The 14534-nt window shown below is 43.0% G+C and overlaps 1 protein-coding gene across 1 annotated transcript in view; it reads left to right on the forward strand.

Annotated features, from left to right (window-relative positions):
* The window catches only part of LOC140354626 (voltage-gated delayed rectifier potassium channel KCNH8-like), a 90808-nt gene that overhangs the window by 59490 nt on the left and 16784 nt on the right, over positions 1–14534 (forward strand). Inside the window, exons 7-10 of the mRNA XM_072439746.1 lie at positions 4591–4798; positions 10667–10752; positions 12051–12297; positions 13507–13706. Of these exons, the coding sequence (XP_072295847.1) occupies positions 4591–4798; positions 10667–10752; positions 12051–12297; positions 13507–13706 (741 nt within the window). The remainder of the gene's footprint in view (positions 1–4590; positions 4799–10666; positions 10753–12050; positions 12298–13506; positions 13707–14534) is intronic.

Here is a 14534-nt window from a genome sequence, read left to right on the forward strand (position 1 = left end):
GTTTAGTCCTGGTTTAGTCCTGATTTAGTCCTGCTTTAGTCCTGCTTTAGTCCTGCTTTAGTCCTGCTTTAGTCCTAATTTAGTCCTGGTTTAGTCCTGCTTTAGTCCTGCTTTAGTCCTGATTTACTGAACCTCAACCTTCCATCCATCTCATCATTTGAATACCTCGCCTTCTCCCTCCCCAACTCTATCACCGCTATCCTGATCTATCGTCCCCCAAAGCCCCACCCCTCTTTCCTCACTGAATTGTCTGAACTCCTCACCATCGCATCCTCTCTCTCTGCCCGCCTCCTACTCACTGGTGACTTCAACATCCACATTGACTGCCCCAACGCCCCACTGACATCCGACTTCCTCTCTCTCCTGGACTGCTTCCATCTCACCCAACATATTGACTTCCCCACCCATACCAAAGGCCACACTCTGGACTTAGTCTGTTCCTCTCTCCTACCCATATCTAAGCCCCACCCCCTCCCCTTCCCACTCTCTGATCATCTCTGCATCCTTTTCTCCGCCCCCCTACCCTCGCCCCACAACCCCAAAAAACGCACCATCACCTACCGCAATATCAAGTCAGTCAACCCCCTCACGCTCTCCCAGCTCATATCCTCTGCTTTCCCCCCTGACTCCCCCCCCTCTTCCCCCGACGACTATGCTGTCATGCTCAACACCACCCTCTCCGACTCCCTTGACTCCCTAGCCCCCTGGAAAACCTCCTCCGTCTCATACATCAACCCCGCCCCCTGGTACACCCCTGAACTCCGCACCATGAAGCAGACTGGCCGCCAACTCGAACGACTCCTCAAAAGAACCCGCCTCACCGTCCACGCCGAAGCTTTCAAATTACACATCTCCTCCTACCGTGACGCTCTCCAAGCCGCCAAATCTGCCCACCTCTCCACCCTCATCAACAGCTCCCACCGGAGCCCTCGCACCCTGTTCTCCACCGTCAACAAGCTGCTCCAGCCACCGGACATCACTCCACCCTCCTCCCCTGACCTCTGCAACTCTTTCCTCCTTGCCTTCAATGACAAAATTTCCAAAATCAACAGCTCCATGACTGCCGTCTCCATTAACTCCATCACCACCCCCACCCCTGCCCCCCCCCCTCTCCCTGACCACCCACCCTTCCCCCCCCTCACCACCTTCTCCTCTGTTAACTCCTCTCATATCATAGACCTCATCACCGCTTCCAAAACCACCACCTGCTCTCTCGACCCCCTCCCAACGAATCTAACCAAGGCCTGCCTCCCTGCTCTCATCCCCCATCTCACCACCCTCTTCAACCAGTCTTTATCCCTCGGCCATGTTCCTTCCATCTACAAACTGGCCTCCATCACCCCCATCCTCAAAAAACCCACCCTAGACTCCGCCAACCTCTCCAACTACCGCCCCATCTCCAACCTGCCGTTCCTCTCAAAAACGCTGGAACGCATCGTCGCCGCCCAACTTCACACCCACCTCCAGTCAAACAACCTCTATGAACCCCTCCAATCTGGCTTCCGCCCACTTCACGGCACTGAAACAGCCCTGGTCAAAGTACTCAACGATCTCCTCACCTCTGCAGACTCCGGGGCCCTCAACATCCTGTTACTACTAGACCTCAGCGCAGCCTTTGACACTATAAACCATTCCATCCTCCTACAAAGGCTGCGCCAACTGGGTGTTGAGGGCTCTGCACTTGACTGGCTCAAATCCTACCTCACCAACAGGCAAGAGTTCATTTCCCTCTCCGGTCATTCATCCACCCTCTCCCCAGTAACGCAGGGGGTCCCCCAGGGCTCAGTCCTCGGCCCCCTCCTCTTCATCTGCTACATCTTCCCCCTTGGTCACATCCTCCGCCAACTCAACCTGGACTTTCACTGCTACGCTGACGACACCCAGATATACCTCACCACCAAATCCACCCAAAACCCTCCCCTCAGCCACATCGAAACCTGCATCTCTACAATAAAATCATGGCTCACTCCCAACTTCCTCAAACTGAACAGTGACAAAACAGAGCTCCTCCTCATTGGCACCAAATCCACTCTCAATAAAACTGGTCCCTTTTCACTCAGCATCGACACCTCGACCATCACCCCCTCTACCCTGGTACGCAATCTCGGTGTCATCATGGACCCCACCCTCTCCTTCACTCCCCATGTCAGCCACATCGTCAAGACCTCATACTTCCACCTCCGCCGCATCGCCAAAATCCGACACTGCCTCACCCTCCCCGCTGCTGAATCCCTCATCCATGCCTTCATCTCCTCCCGCCTCGACTACTGCAACTCCCTCCTCACTGGCATCTCCTCCCATTCCCTCCATAGACTCCAAATGGTCCAAAACTCCGCTGCCCGCCTCCTCATCCACACCCGGTCCCGTGATCACATCACTCCCGTTCTCCGCTCTCTCCACTGGCTCCCCATCAAGCAGCGCATAAACTTTAAAATACTCCTCCTCACCTTCAAAGCTCTTCACCACCTTGCCCCCCCCTACCTGTCTGACCTCCTCATCCCCCACCGCCCCTCCCGAGCTCTCCGATCCTCCTCCTCTCTCACCCTGACTGCACCAACATCCCGACTCAAAACTTTTGGCGACAGAGCATTCTCCCGAACAGCACCCCGACTCTGGAACTCCCTCCCCCAACCTGTCCGCCACTCTCCCTCACTCACAACATTCAAATCCCGCCTAAAAACATACCTCTTCACCCAAGCCTATGACCTCCCCTACCCCTAGCCTCCTCTACCCCATTGCCTACTCTTCTACCCCCTGTTACATCCCCATCTTTTTCTCTCTACTTCTTCTGTCTTGTTCATTTTATCTGTGTATTAATGTGTATTGTACGTGTTGTCCCCCCCTGTCTGTAAATACCCCCCCCCCTTTTTTATATATGTTCAGCGTCTTTGGGTCTCTGAAAAGCGATATATAAATAAAAGTTATTATTATTATTATTATTATTATTATTAGACGTAGTTTAGTCATGGTTTAGTCATGGATTAGTCCTGGTTTAGTCCTGGTTCAGTCCTGGTTCAGTCCTGGTTTAGTCCTGGTTTAGTCCTGGTTCAGTCCTGGTTCAGTCCTGGTTTAGTCCTGGTTTAGTCCTGGTTCAGTCCTGGTTCAGTCCTGGTTCAGTCCTGGTTCAGTCCTGGTTTAGTCCTGGTTTAGTCCTGGTTTAGTCCTGGTTCAGTCCTTGTTCAGTCCTGGTTCAGTCCTGGTTTAGTCCTGGTTTAGTCCTGGTTTAGTCCTGGTTCAGTGCAGCACTTGGGGTGTTTCCTGTCTGCAGTGGACATTATCAAAATGGTCTAAAATGGTAATCTTTCTTTCTGCTTAAACTCATTTGATCAACCATGTTCTTTTTCACAGAATTGAAACTGAAGTTCGCTGACCAAGCTATAAAACCATTTTTATTTATTTTTAAAGATTTTTTGTCCCGTATTCTTTATTAGACAGGACAAATGAGAGAAATGTGGGATGAGAGAGAAGGTATGACATACTGTGAATTTGTCCAAGTCTGGATTCAAACTGCGGCTGGCTGCACTTGGCCTGGCATATGTGTGCTGTGCTTTAACCACTTGACCACCGGGCAGCACATAAAAAACAATAATATCTAAATGAATAGCATATAAAACAGCACTAAGGCGTACTGCCAGTTGGTCAAGCGGGTGTCCTTTCCTGTCTAATAACGCTTACGGGCAATGGAAGAAAAAAAAGAAACAGCACTATGGCATTTCTCATTACATTGTAACAAATAGAGGGATGTAATTACTTACTTAGGCTTTGTCAATATCAGACCAAAATATGAAAAATGATTAATGGTTAAAATGACTAATCCAACATCTCGTCTGCGTTGATTCTCTGTATTATGGCTGCAATAAGTTATTCATGCTCTGCTAATTGAAATGCGCCATTGGCCTAAATGATAAAATGTACTGACAGATGTTAATTTTAAGAGTGTAGATGCCTTTAAGCGACAAGGATTACATGAGGTTAAATGTGATCAGCTTTATAGACGCTTTGACTGTTTATGTAAATGTAAATAATTGCAAAACAAAACCACATTACTTAAAAGTGCACCGTGTAACATTTCTGGCACCTGCTTGTCTCCACTGTATGCCATAAACTTTGTGTTTTTATTGCTCAAAAATAACTTGAAAAACATGTATTCTTTCTGTGAGCGGAGAAGCCACAAATCAAGATATTTGAATTGTGCCTTTTTGAAATGTATGGAAAAAGACACACTGGTAGTTCCTAACATTGCACAATTACATTTATATAGAAGACTGAGGGGAAATGCTAAACTAAAAGAAGAATCCCATGCATTTCCGAACAGTTTGTAGCGGTCTAAACTACAGAGCTAACAGATTGTAGAGAGCTAGTTTATTTAGGACACTATGCTGTCATTGCAACTATTGAAATTGCGGTTTTGATTTAATTGCAAAACACAATATATAAAAGCAATTCCCAGTTGCAAAGCGCACATAGCCGCTGTGGTAAGGACTGGCTTAAAGGAAAATGTGTTTCTTTCTTTTGCTATAAATCAACAATAAAAGGTCTGTGTCTGTCTATAGGTTTACCATAATTACATTTTTGTTTTATTCTTTACAGAATTTTGGAGTGCATCTGCTGAAAACGGTGCGTCTCTTGCGCCTCCTGCGCCTGTTGCAGAAGTTAGACCGTTACTCTCAGTACAGCGCGGTGGTCTTGACTCTGCTCATGTCGACCTTTGCCCTCCTGGCTCACTGGATGGCCTGTGTCTGGTACTTCATCGGCCGCAGTGAGATCGAGAGCAACAGCGCCTCCTCCTGGGACATTGGTGGGTCCAAGATTATATTATACATTTTAGTCATTGTAAACCACAATATTAATCTAAAATGATAAGAATAGAAAAGGTATCAGATTTTCAACTGCCCCTCACTCATAAAACAACACTTAAAGGTCCCATAACATGCAAAATCAACTTTTCAGAGCGTTTAACATTCTTACATTGCTATTTGTGCTTCATATATGTACCCAGAGTATTTTTTGATTGATTCCCGCAGTGTTTAGCTATAGTACAGACTATCTCCTTTCCTCGAATCTCCAAACTGACGGGCGGTGGATGCAAGACTGCGTAATAACCACAGGCACGCGTCACCATCCCCCCTCACCCTCACCCTCCCGCCTGCCGCCTCCCGCCCCCTTCCCCCCGGCTCCGCGCTGCTGCAGGCTCGTCTCCCCATACAAGCCCCGGAGTTTTTCTGCTTCGATTTACGAGGAAACACGGTTCAAAGAGGCCCAAAACGTCATTAATGATATCGCACTCTTTACTATTATCACAATGGTGAAGGTTTATGTGGCAGTTGATGCAGCAACCGGGAAAATAAACGGAGAGAAGTTCCATCCGATACCAAAAAAAACATGAAATAAGAGCGCGATGGACATAAGACTTTTATATATCTATAATATATATATATATATATATAGATATATATAAAATGTATATATAGATATATAGATATATCTATAGATCTATATTTATAGATCTATAGATATATCTGTTCTGCGCACGCTGTAGAATTAACACCAGTTTTATTTAGGCTCAAAGTAGACTCTGTTAATCTGAAGTTTTATCGGTTGTCACTCATTCGCGCGGCGGAGCGGCGCGTGGCGGAGCAGACAGCTGTGGGGGACACACGCTCTCGCTGAGACTACGTCACGGGTGGGCGGGGCACACACGCTCTCTGAGACTATGTCACGGGTTGGGCGGGGGAGCCAGATCGCTCTTCGCAAGGGTGGGGGCGAATATCAAACCAAGCCGTTTGCATTTCCGGGTTGGTGAGGGGGTCCAAGGTCTGGGTGATATTTCTTAACTATTATGTTAAGGGTGTTGCACAACCCTTATTATTATCAATTATACACTTAGGATAGACTACAAAACGTGAAAAACTCATGTTATGGCACCTTTAAAGGTTGAATGGACGATTTTTTGGGCCCAAATCTGAGTCTCATTTCCTCGTGGCGTGTACTGCCGATTATCAATCATAAAACGCACCTACCGCTCACTTGCAGCCTCGTCGGCTCGTCCCAGGAGAGCAGCACGTTTCTGTGTGTCTAAGCGCATAGATCTATCATAATATAGTTCCCTCAGTGTACGGGACAAAATGAAGACGGAGAAAGACGAGAGATGTGATGCGCTCCGTCGCGCTAATAAACGAACACACGTGTGTGTTGTATCAGTCGCACGGGGGAGTGGCATGCGCACCTCTGCCTGAGTTCTCAAATCGCCGAAATCGTCCATTACGCCGTTAAATAAGCTAATATTGAGGCAAATCTTTATGATTAGCATTTCAAATCTAATCCATTCTGCTTAGGGCATGAAGTGGCATGAAACATTTTAAATGAGGCTAAAAACATAGCCACTGGAGAGCAGCTTCAGTGAAAGACTGAGCCACCCTCGCTGTGTGAAGGAAAGGTTTCACAGGTCTTTCCTTCCTGCTGCTGTCAGACTTTATAACAAACACTGTTAGTACTGAACACTCGCAATACTGACCTAACCATGTGCAATTCAGTCATATGTGCAATTACTGTGCAATTACTGTCGTGACACATATTCATGTGCAATTACTGTCGTTATCACATGCAATGGTATTAATTAATTTATTTATATCTTTATATGGGAATGGGAGGTTTTGTCTATAGGAGTTTTTGTTTATAAGAGATCTTCTATTGAGAGTGTTTTTTAAACTTCCTATAAGTTCTTTTCCTCTGTATCTACCTCTGTATCTACCTGCATTGCAACAATGAAATGTGTGGACAATAAAGGATTATCTTATCTTATACTATATTGATAACATTTGCCGAATGTCTATAAAGGGAGGAGAGGGAGATGGTTGATATTGTACACATCAAAAAGTCTCCACATTTTCTTGTGATATTGATCCTATAAAATAAAGACTGATTTTCCAGACAGCCATTCCCCTCGGTACAAATGCTATCTAACCTGTGTTTACCCATTTTAATGCAAGGCAAAATGGGTAAATGGGTAAAGGCAATTTGGAAGTAAGGAAAGGATAGTTTGTGTTGCGTGTGGAGTGTATGTGTGCGGCTAAGAGCAATGAAACAAAACTAACTAACTTTTGTTTTTTAGTTAGTTTTATATATAAAACTAACTAATATATATATATATAATACATACATACATATATATATATATATATATATATATATATATATATATATATATATATATATGTATATAGTGATTTTATATATATATATATATATATATATATATATATATATATATATATATATATATATATATATATATATATATATATATATATATATATATATATATATAAACTACGGGCCCTACCGATACCTTCACGCTCCAGGCCTTCTCCAGCTCCTCTCTGAGGCCTTGGTATTTCTCTAGTTTTTCATGTTCATTTTTCCGGATGTTTCCATCCCATGTACTGCAATGTCCACCACCACAGCTTTCATCTGACCCTTGTTGACCACCACTATGTCCAGTTGGTTCACCATTATCATTCGGTCTGTCTGTATCTGGAAGTCCCAGAGGACCTTGGCTCGGTCGTTCTCCACCACCTTTGGAGGTGTTTCCCACTTTGTCCTTGGGGTCTCCAGCCCGTCCTCTGCACAGATGTTTCTGTACACTATGCCAGCACCTGGTTATGGCGCTCCATGTATGCTGTCCCTGCAGCATCTTACACCCTGCAGTTATGTGCAGGGACCTGATGGTCTCAGGGCCCCCTTTGCACAGCCTACACCTTGGGTCTTGTCTGGTGTGGTAGATCTGGGCCTCTATTGATCTGGTGTTCAGGGCCGGCTCCTGTGCTGCCATGATCAGGGCCTCTGTCCTTCAGACCGGCTCTTTCTAACCATTGGTAGGATTTCATGATATCAGCCACTTCAGTTATGTTCCGGTGGTACATCCCATGTAGGGACTTGTCCTCCCATGATGCTCCCTCCAGCACCTCATCATCCTCTGTTCCCCATTGTCTGAGACATTCACTGAGCACGTCATCTGTAGGAGCCTTGTCCTTGATGTACTTGTGGATCTTGGGCGTTTCGTCCTGAATAGTGGCTCTCACACTCAGTAGTCCCCGGCCTCCTTCCTTACAGCTAGTGTACAGTCTCAGGGTGCTGGATTTGGGATGGAACCCTCCATGCATGGTCATGGTCAGGAGCTTTTGTGTCTTAACATCTGTGGTCTGTAGCTCCTCCTTTGGCCAATTGATTATTTTATCCTAATTTTACCTGGAAGAAAATAGTGCCACTTAAGGCTTTTTTAGCAATCCCTGGGCTGTCATTTCAAAACGTACTACCGATCCTTTCATTATTTGGAACAGAGCGCCTTAATTCAGCCAAAAGCCCCTGAAATGAACTGCAAATCGCATATCTGTGCACTTGTGATAAATAGTGTTAGTCAATAACCTCCTTTTATGTTGTATAGTCCCAGCATGTGGTGTGCTTTTGCCGAGAAAACACTTCTAATTGTGGTTTGTTGCCTCCGCTCCTGCTGCGTTTAGCACTGAAAGAATAATATTTGTTGGATTCACACCACTCCAGTTTGCATCCTGTTTTTGCTGCATAAGTGAGGTGCGATCAGACGGTAAGCACGGAGGGACAATGCTACCTTTTTAAATTGAGTTTGTTCAACTGGTCTCTGCGTGATGCATTTGTCTACACAGTTGGAAGACGTAAAGATTTTGTTGTGTGACTGTCAATATACTTTCAATTGACGTTTGCAGCAATAGCTGCGCGTTGGGGGTCCAGTTTTGAGAGCTTGGAACTTAGCCACATGTCAATACATAAAGTTAAAAATAAACTTGTGCAAGTGCACATTTAGTTCTCAAAGTTGAAAGGAAACATAGGATTTAAGAGAGTTTGACCATTTTTTAGTAGTCAGGGCAACACCAAAACTGCAGCTCTCGTGGGGTGTTCCTGGTCTTAGGTGGTCAGTATCTATCAGAGGTTTAGTGCTGGATTAATCCTGGTTTAGTCCATGTTTATTGCAACTTGAGTGAGCTGTTCACAGGCTGCAATGGTCAGTATCTATCACATGTGCTTTAGACCAGGTCTAAACCTGGTTTAGACCTGGTTTAGACCTAGCAACTCAAATTGATGACTTAAAGGTTGAATGGACGATTTTTTTGGCCCAAATCTGAGTCTTATTTCCTCGTGGTGTGGACGGCCGATTAGTCCTGCCACGTATCAATCATAAAACGCACCTATCGCTCACCTGCAGCCGCGTGTGGCTTGTCCCACGTTTCCGCGTGCCTAAGCGCATTGATCTATCATAATATAGTTCCCTCAGTGTACGGGGCAAAATGAAGACGGAGAAAGACAGTTCGAGCTGACGCAGAAGTGGACAGAAATCTACGGGAGACGAGAGATGCGATGCGATCCGTCGCGCTAATAAACAAACGCACATGTGTGTTGTATCAGTCCACACGGGGAGGGCGCATGCGCACTTCCGCCTGCGTTCTCAAATCGCCAAAAAATTGTCCATTACGCCTTTAAGTGAAAGCTATAGTACATTTTTGTTAAAATGTATAACCATGTATCTTTTGGAATATGATTTATGTCATAACAGTAGAAGTTGTTGCAGTTATACTATTGGTTGTAGTAGCCTTAGACAGACAGAACCTGGGGCAGTTTGTGAGGGACAGATGTGACTGTGGAGGCCAGATTGGAGAGAGAGAGAGAGAGAGAGAGAGAGAGAGAGAGAGAGAGAGAGAGAGAGAGAGAGAGAGAGAGAGAGAGAGAGAGAGAGAGAGAGAGAGTTTAGGTCTGCTTTAGTCCTGGTTTAGGTCTGCTTTAGTCCTGGTTTAGGTCTGCTTTAGTCCTGGTTTAGGTCTGCTTAAGTCCTGGTTTAGGTCTGCTTGAGTCCTGGTTTAGGTCTGCTTAAGTGAGAGAGGGCAAAGAAATGGAAAAATGAAGGAAATAAATAAATCTATTGAGATATCCCTTTAAAGGTTAAGGAAGATTGTACATACACATTTTGTTGTTGATGGTGGTGTTTTTTGGTTTCTTTACTAAAATCTCAAACTCAAGGCTCAAGACCAATTTCAATTCTGCAATGATATTATATAATTTCTTCATTCTATTTATCTGATTAGCATCTTTTTTTCATTAGTATTTTATTAAATACATTTTTGACAGTTTTCGACAATAATTTGACACACACAGACACACTATTTTTCTATATGTGTCAGTAAATGTTTCCTAATGTAGTTTATCACCACCACATGCTGCAACACTTCAGACAGGCTCTAATAATGCATCTCTCGCTTTCTCCACCTCGTTCTCCTCTCTTGTCTCTATCTCCGTAACTCCTTGCACTCTTTCCTTTTCTCTTTCTCTTTCTCCCTCTCTTTCCCCTTCTAGCTATCTGTCTGTCTCTCTTTGAATTGAACAAATCCTTGACAGAGTATGGAGGACTCCGCTGACATTCGCTGACATGTTCTCGGCCATAACACAAATATAAGTTGACGTTTTATTAAACCACTTCCCACCCTGTCTGGTGTGGTCCGTTTCTGAATGCTCGCACAATTACTGAAATAATTACCCAGCAGGCCTTGCAGCGCTGTGCTAATGAAGCTAACCACAAAAGGTCAAAACTTGAGTTTGATTTGTCCTTGTACAACTGCCTTGTGATGTTTCTTTCTGGCAGGGTGGCTACATGAACTGGCAAAACGGCTGGGGACGCCCTACTTCCTCTCCCCGCTCACCTCCCTGCTGGGCATCTCCGACCCAGAGGTGAGAAAACTGCTAAATGCATTCTATTCAAATGAAATCTGCTTTTTTATCACCTAATTATCTGATTGTATTTATTATTCATTAAAGGATTTCATGCAAGGACAATGACCAGAAGAAATTAATAATATTAATGAGATTATATTTTTGGGTATTAAACTACAGCTTGATTACCTGTTAAGCTGTAGATTTTTGTGTACACTGGATTAAGTCTGTCCAATAATAATAAGAACTCTTTATAATAGCTACACTTTGAATAGCCTTGACACAGCATGAACAGTTTATTAAGAAAGATTGAGGCTTAATACGACAATAAATACATACACAATATGTACAGCTTGTCGGTGCCTCGTGTAAGCACTGGCATGTTCCTATGCTGCTCCTGCAGCTTGGAAAGTTTGCTGCCGTGTTTTTTTCTTTGCCCCAGGTCATCCTTGAAAATGAGGCCTCGGTCACAATGGGTTCTCACCCATTATTAAATAAAGGTTAATAAATAAATAAGTAACTACTGAATTACGTTTTTAAATGATAATTTGCTCTAATGTTTTGTCCATAGTTGCCAATACACCGTATGTGGCCAGCCAGGTCGCATGCGTCAATGCAAAACAGCAATAAATGACAAAATATTGCCAATGTTTGCATCATCCTTGGGCCTTTTTGACACTTTTTGAATTAGTAAACAGGAGAAATGTCCACATTTCACTGCACGTATAAATCTAAAAACCTACCAAGTGGTTTAGGTCAAAATGTTGTTCACTTTATTGTTACTGTTGTTCTCAAACTGTAATTCTATATTTAATCCGGTTAGACTGTCCTTAAAGGAGCACTATGCAACTTTTCTGTCCGCCACTTGGTCCGCCACCTGCTTGTTGCCACGCCCTTGCTTTGTCTGTAATATTTTACAATATGTCATTAAACTTATCTCTCTCCATGGAGACAAGCAGGTTGTCAAACATGCTCACGCTACATGTTTTTCAAGATATTTTTGAGCTATAAAAACACCCGTAGTAAAATATATTAAGATATATATATATAAGTTTAATGCTATACTGTGGAACATTCCAGTCAGAGTTCTTCATAGAGATAAGTAGCTGAAAGAACCCCCATAACAACCGTTACATAATGCAACATAGAATTATATTTACGTTCTGCTCTGAAGCTTTGAACAGCCCTACAGGGTCAGGTTTGTCCATCAGTGTCTACTTTAGTATAGACTATATTTTGCAGTGTTTATTTATGTATTGGGGACCAAAGACATATTTTTCACAAAAATCGTTTCTCTCCTATTGTTTTATGCCCAGCCCACCTTATCAGCAGCAGTGTCCAACAACAGCCAGTGGAACTCCTCAGGGCTGTCTCCTCCGGTCCGTACCCGCGTTCGGGCTCTCGGTTCTGGGATGACTCTGAGCGGAGGCCCCTCTGTGCGGAGCTCCTATGTCACGTCGCTGTACTTCGCCCTGAGCAGTCTGACCAGTGTGGGCTTCGGAAATGTCTCAGCCAATACGGACTCGGAGAAGATATTCTCTATATGCACCATGCTGATTGGAGGTGAGGTTTAGTCACTTGTGCTAAGTTCACAGTTGTTCTAGTTTGGTCCTGGTTTGAGCCCAGTTTAGTCCAGAAGTAGACTTGGTTTGGTAACTTGGTTTGGTTCTGGTCTAGTCGGGTTTAGTTCTGGTTCTTTATTTTGATGTTGCATTTGTTCATGTTGAAAACTGACAATTTCAGTTTTTGAAAGAAATGACCAAACAGGAAAATCCTCAAACCTTTTCCTTTTAATTTTTGTCATATTAATCTTGTGGTTTGAGAGCTTTCTCCTGACTACAATTGTGCTAAAGATTCAAATCAACTTGTGCTTGTTTTTTGTTTCAAATAGAGAGGCTCAGTAATTAACTAATTAATTAAAATATTAACCAAAAACCAGGTCAAACTATTTACAAACTGAAAACTAAAAGGAAAATTCTACCAATGAGCCTATGATATTATGAGGTCATAAAAACACTTTTGGAACTATGTAACATAATTTTTTTTTTTTGTGTGTTTCTAAATTAAGTTACTCAGTAAATATGATCATTTAGCAAATGTTAATATCTGTAGTCCAGCTTTATTTGATCTTATTTGACCTTTTACAAAAAGTTTTTTTTTTGCAGTCACATAATATAATTTGTATTCTATGTCATATTTTATTCAATTCCATTCCATTTGCTCTCACTTATGTCCTTGTGGGCTGCAGAAGGCTGTTATTTGGACAAAGCTACTTGGATCACGAGGCAGGTCCAATCTACACAATCACAGCTTAATAACAGAGCGATAGTCATTCACTCTCCATTTTGTTCCCATGTGGGATTTCAAGCCATCAATTTACATAGTAATGCATGTCTTCAACAGGAGGAAGCAGGAAACAATGAGCCGTAACACACAGAGGACATGCAAAAAGAGGACATGCAAAATCTACTACAAATACTTTTTATTCCATCAACAGAAGATTATTAGAAGAATATTAGAAATGTAATGTATATTTATAGATTATTGCACTCTACACTCAGTGGTCATAAGCTATAGAATGTTGCCACATGTGCCCTGGAGCAGATTTACAGAAATGTGGCTGCCAATCTCCACCAACAGCCTCTCTGATTATCACAAGACAATCTGTGCCACTGTTTCCATGTATTGTTTGATCAATTGGACAACATAAAATGAAACATTATTGATATTCTATTTTAAACCTAAACATTTAATGTTTTGTATTTCCTGTAGCTCTGATGCACGCGGTGGTGTTTGGAAACGTGACTGCCATCATTCAGAGGATGTACTCGCGCCGCTCGCTCTACCACACCAGGACCAAGGACCTGAAGGACTTTATTCGCGTCCACCGTTTGCCCAAAGCCCTGGAGCAGCGAGTCATGGAGTGTTTCCAGACAACATGGTCGGTCAATAACGGCATCGATGTCAGTGACGTAAGTATTGTATAAGATGTCAAATTGTAGCTGAGCAGTTTTCATGCAATTTCTGGACTTTTGTGGCCATTTTTGTAGAATACGTTGCAGATTATCAAGCACAAGTAGCCAACAACAGAAGGACTGCAACTATTAATCATAATAATCTTGTCTAATCAACTTTTAAAATAATTGTTGACTGTTTTAATAATTGATAGTTGTTATCTGGACTATACAGATATACCAAAAGATGATTTATAACAAACATTGTGGCGTTATTAAATCAAAATGGGAGAAAAAGTAATATCAAACAATGCACCCTTTTTATTTGATAGCAACTAAAAAGGTACCGTACACAGAAAAAGCAGTATCCAAGGTGAGCCAAGGTAAGAATCTTCAGAAGGAAAAAGGTTTGATGGAAAAATGAATAACGTTTTAAATATTTATTCCAGTAAATACATCTGGACAGGCTTTTGTGTTGCGTCCTGTTTTGTTTGGTCACATTTGCTTTGGTCTGGAATGCCCTTGTCAGTTAAAATGGGATCAAGGGAAGTCTGGTTTCTAAAATTGGTCTTAAAAACATGATGATTTGCTGCTAGGTTTCAGTTCAAAACAAAGTCGTGTGAAGGATTTCTGTCACGTCAATGTGGAAGCTATTTAATTTAATGGATTGGCGGCTTCATTGCTGATAAACCACTGGGTATATCCATGCTTTTAATCTAGCTTATCAGCTTTACCGACAAGGCAGTGGTGCAAACAGGAGCAGCTCTATTGGTTAAAAGCATTGCTTTAAAATGAGGCTTGAGGATACAATACAATGTCAATTTTTATATTAATCTTGGATATTTG

The sequence above is a fragment of the Eucyclogobius newberryi genome, unplaced genomic scaffold (genome assembly GCF_026437365.1).
Source record: "Eucyclogobius newberryi isolate DKJ021-1_F unplaced genomic scaffold, fEucNew1.0.hap1 SCAF_1, whole genome shotgun sequence".
Classification (NCBI taxonomy): Eukaryota; Metazoa; Chordata; class Actinopteri; order Gobiiformes; family Gobiidae; genus Eucyclogobius; species Eucyclogobius newberryi.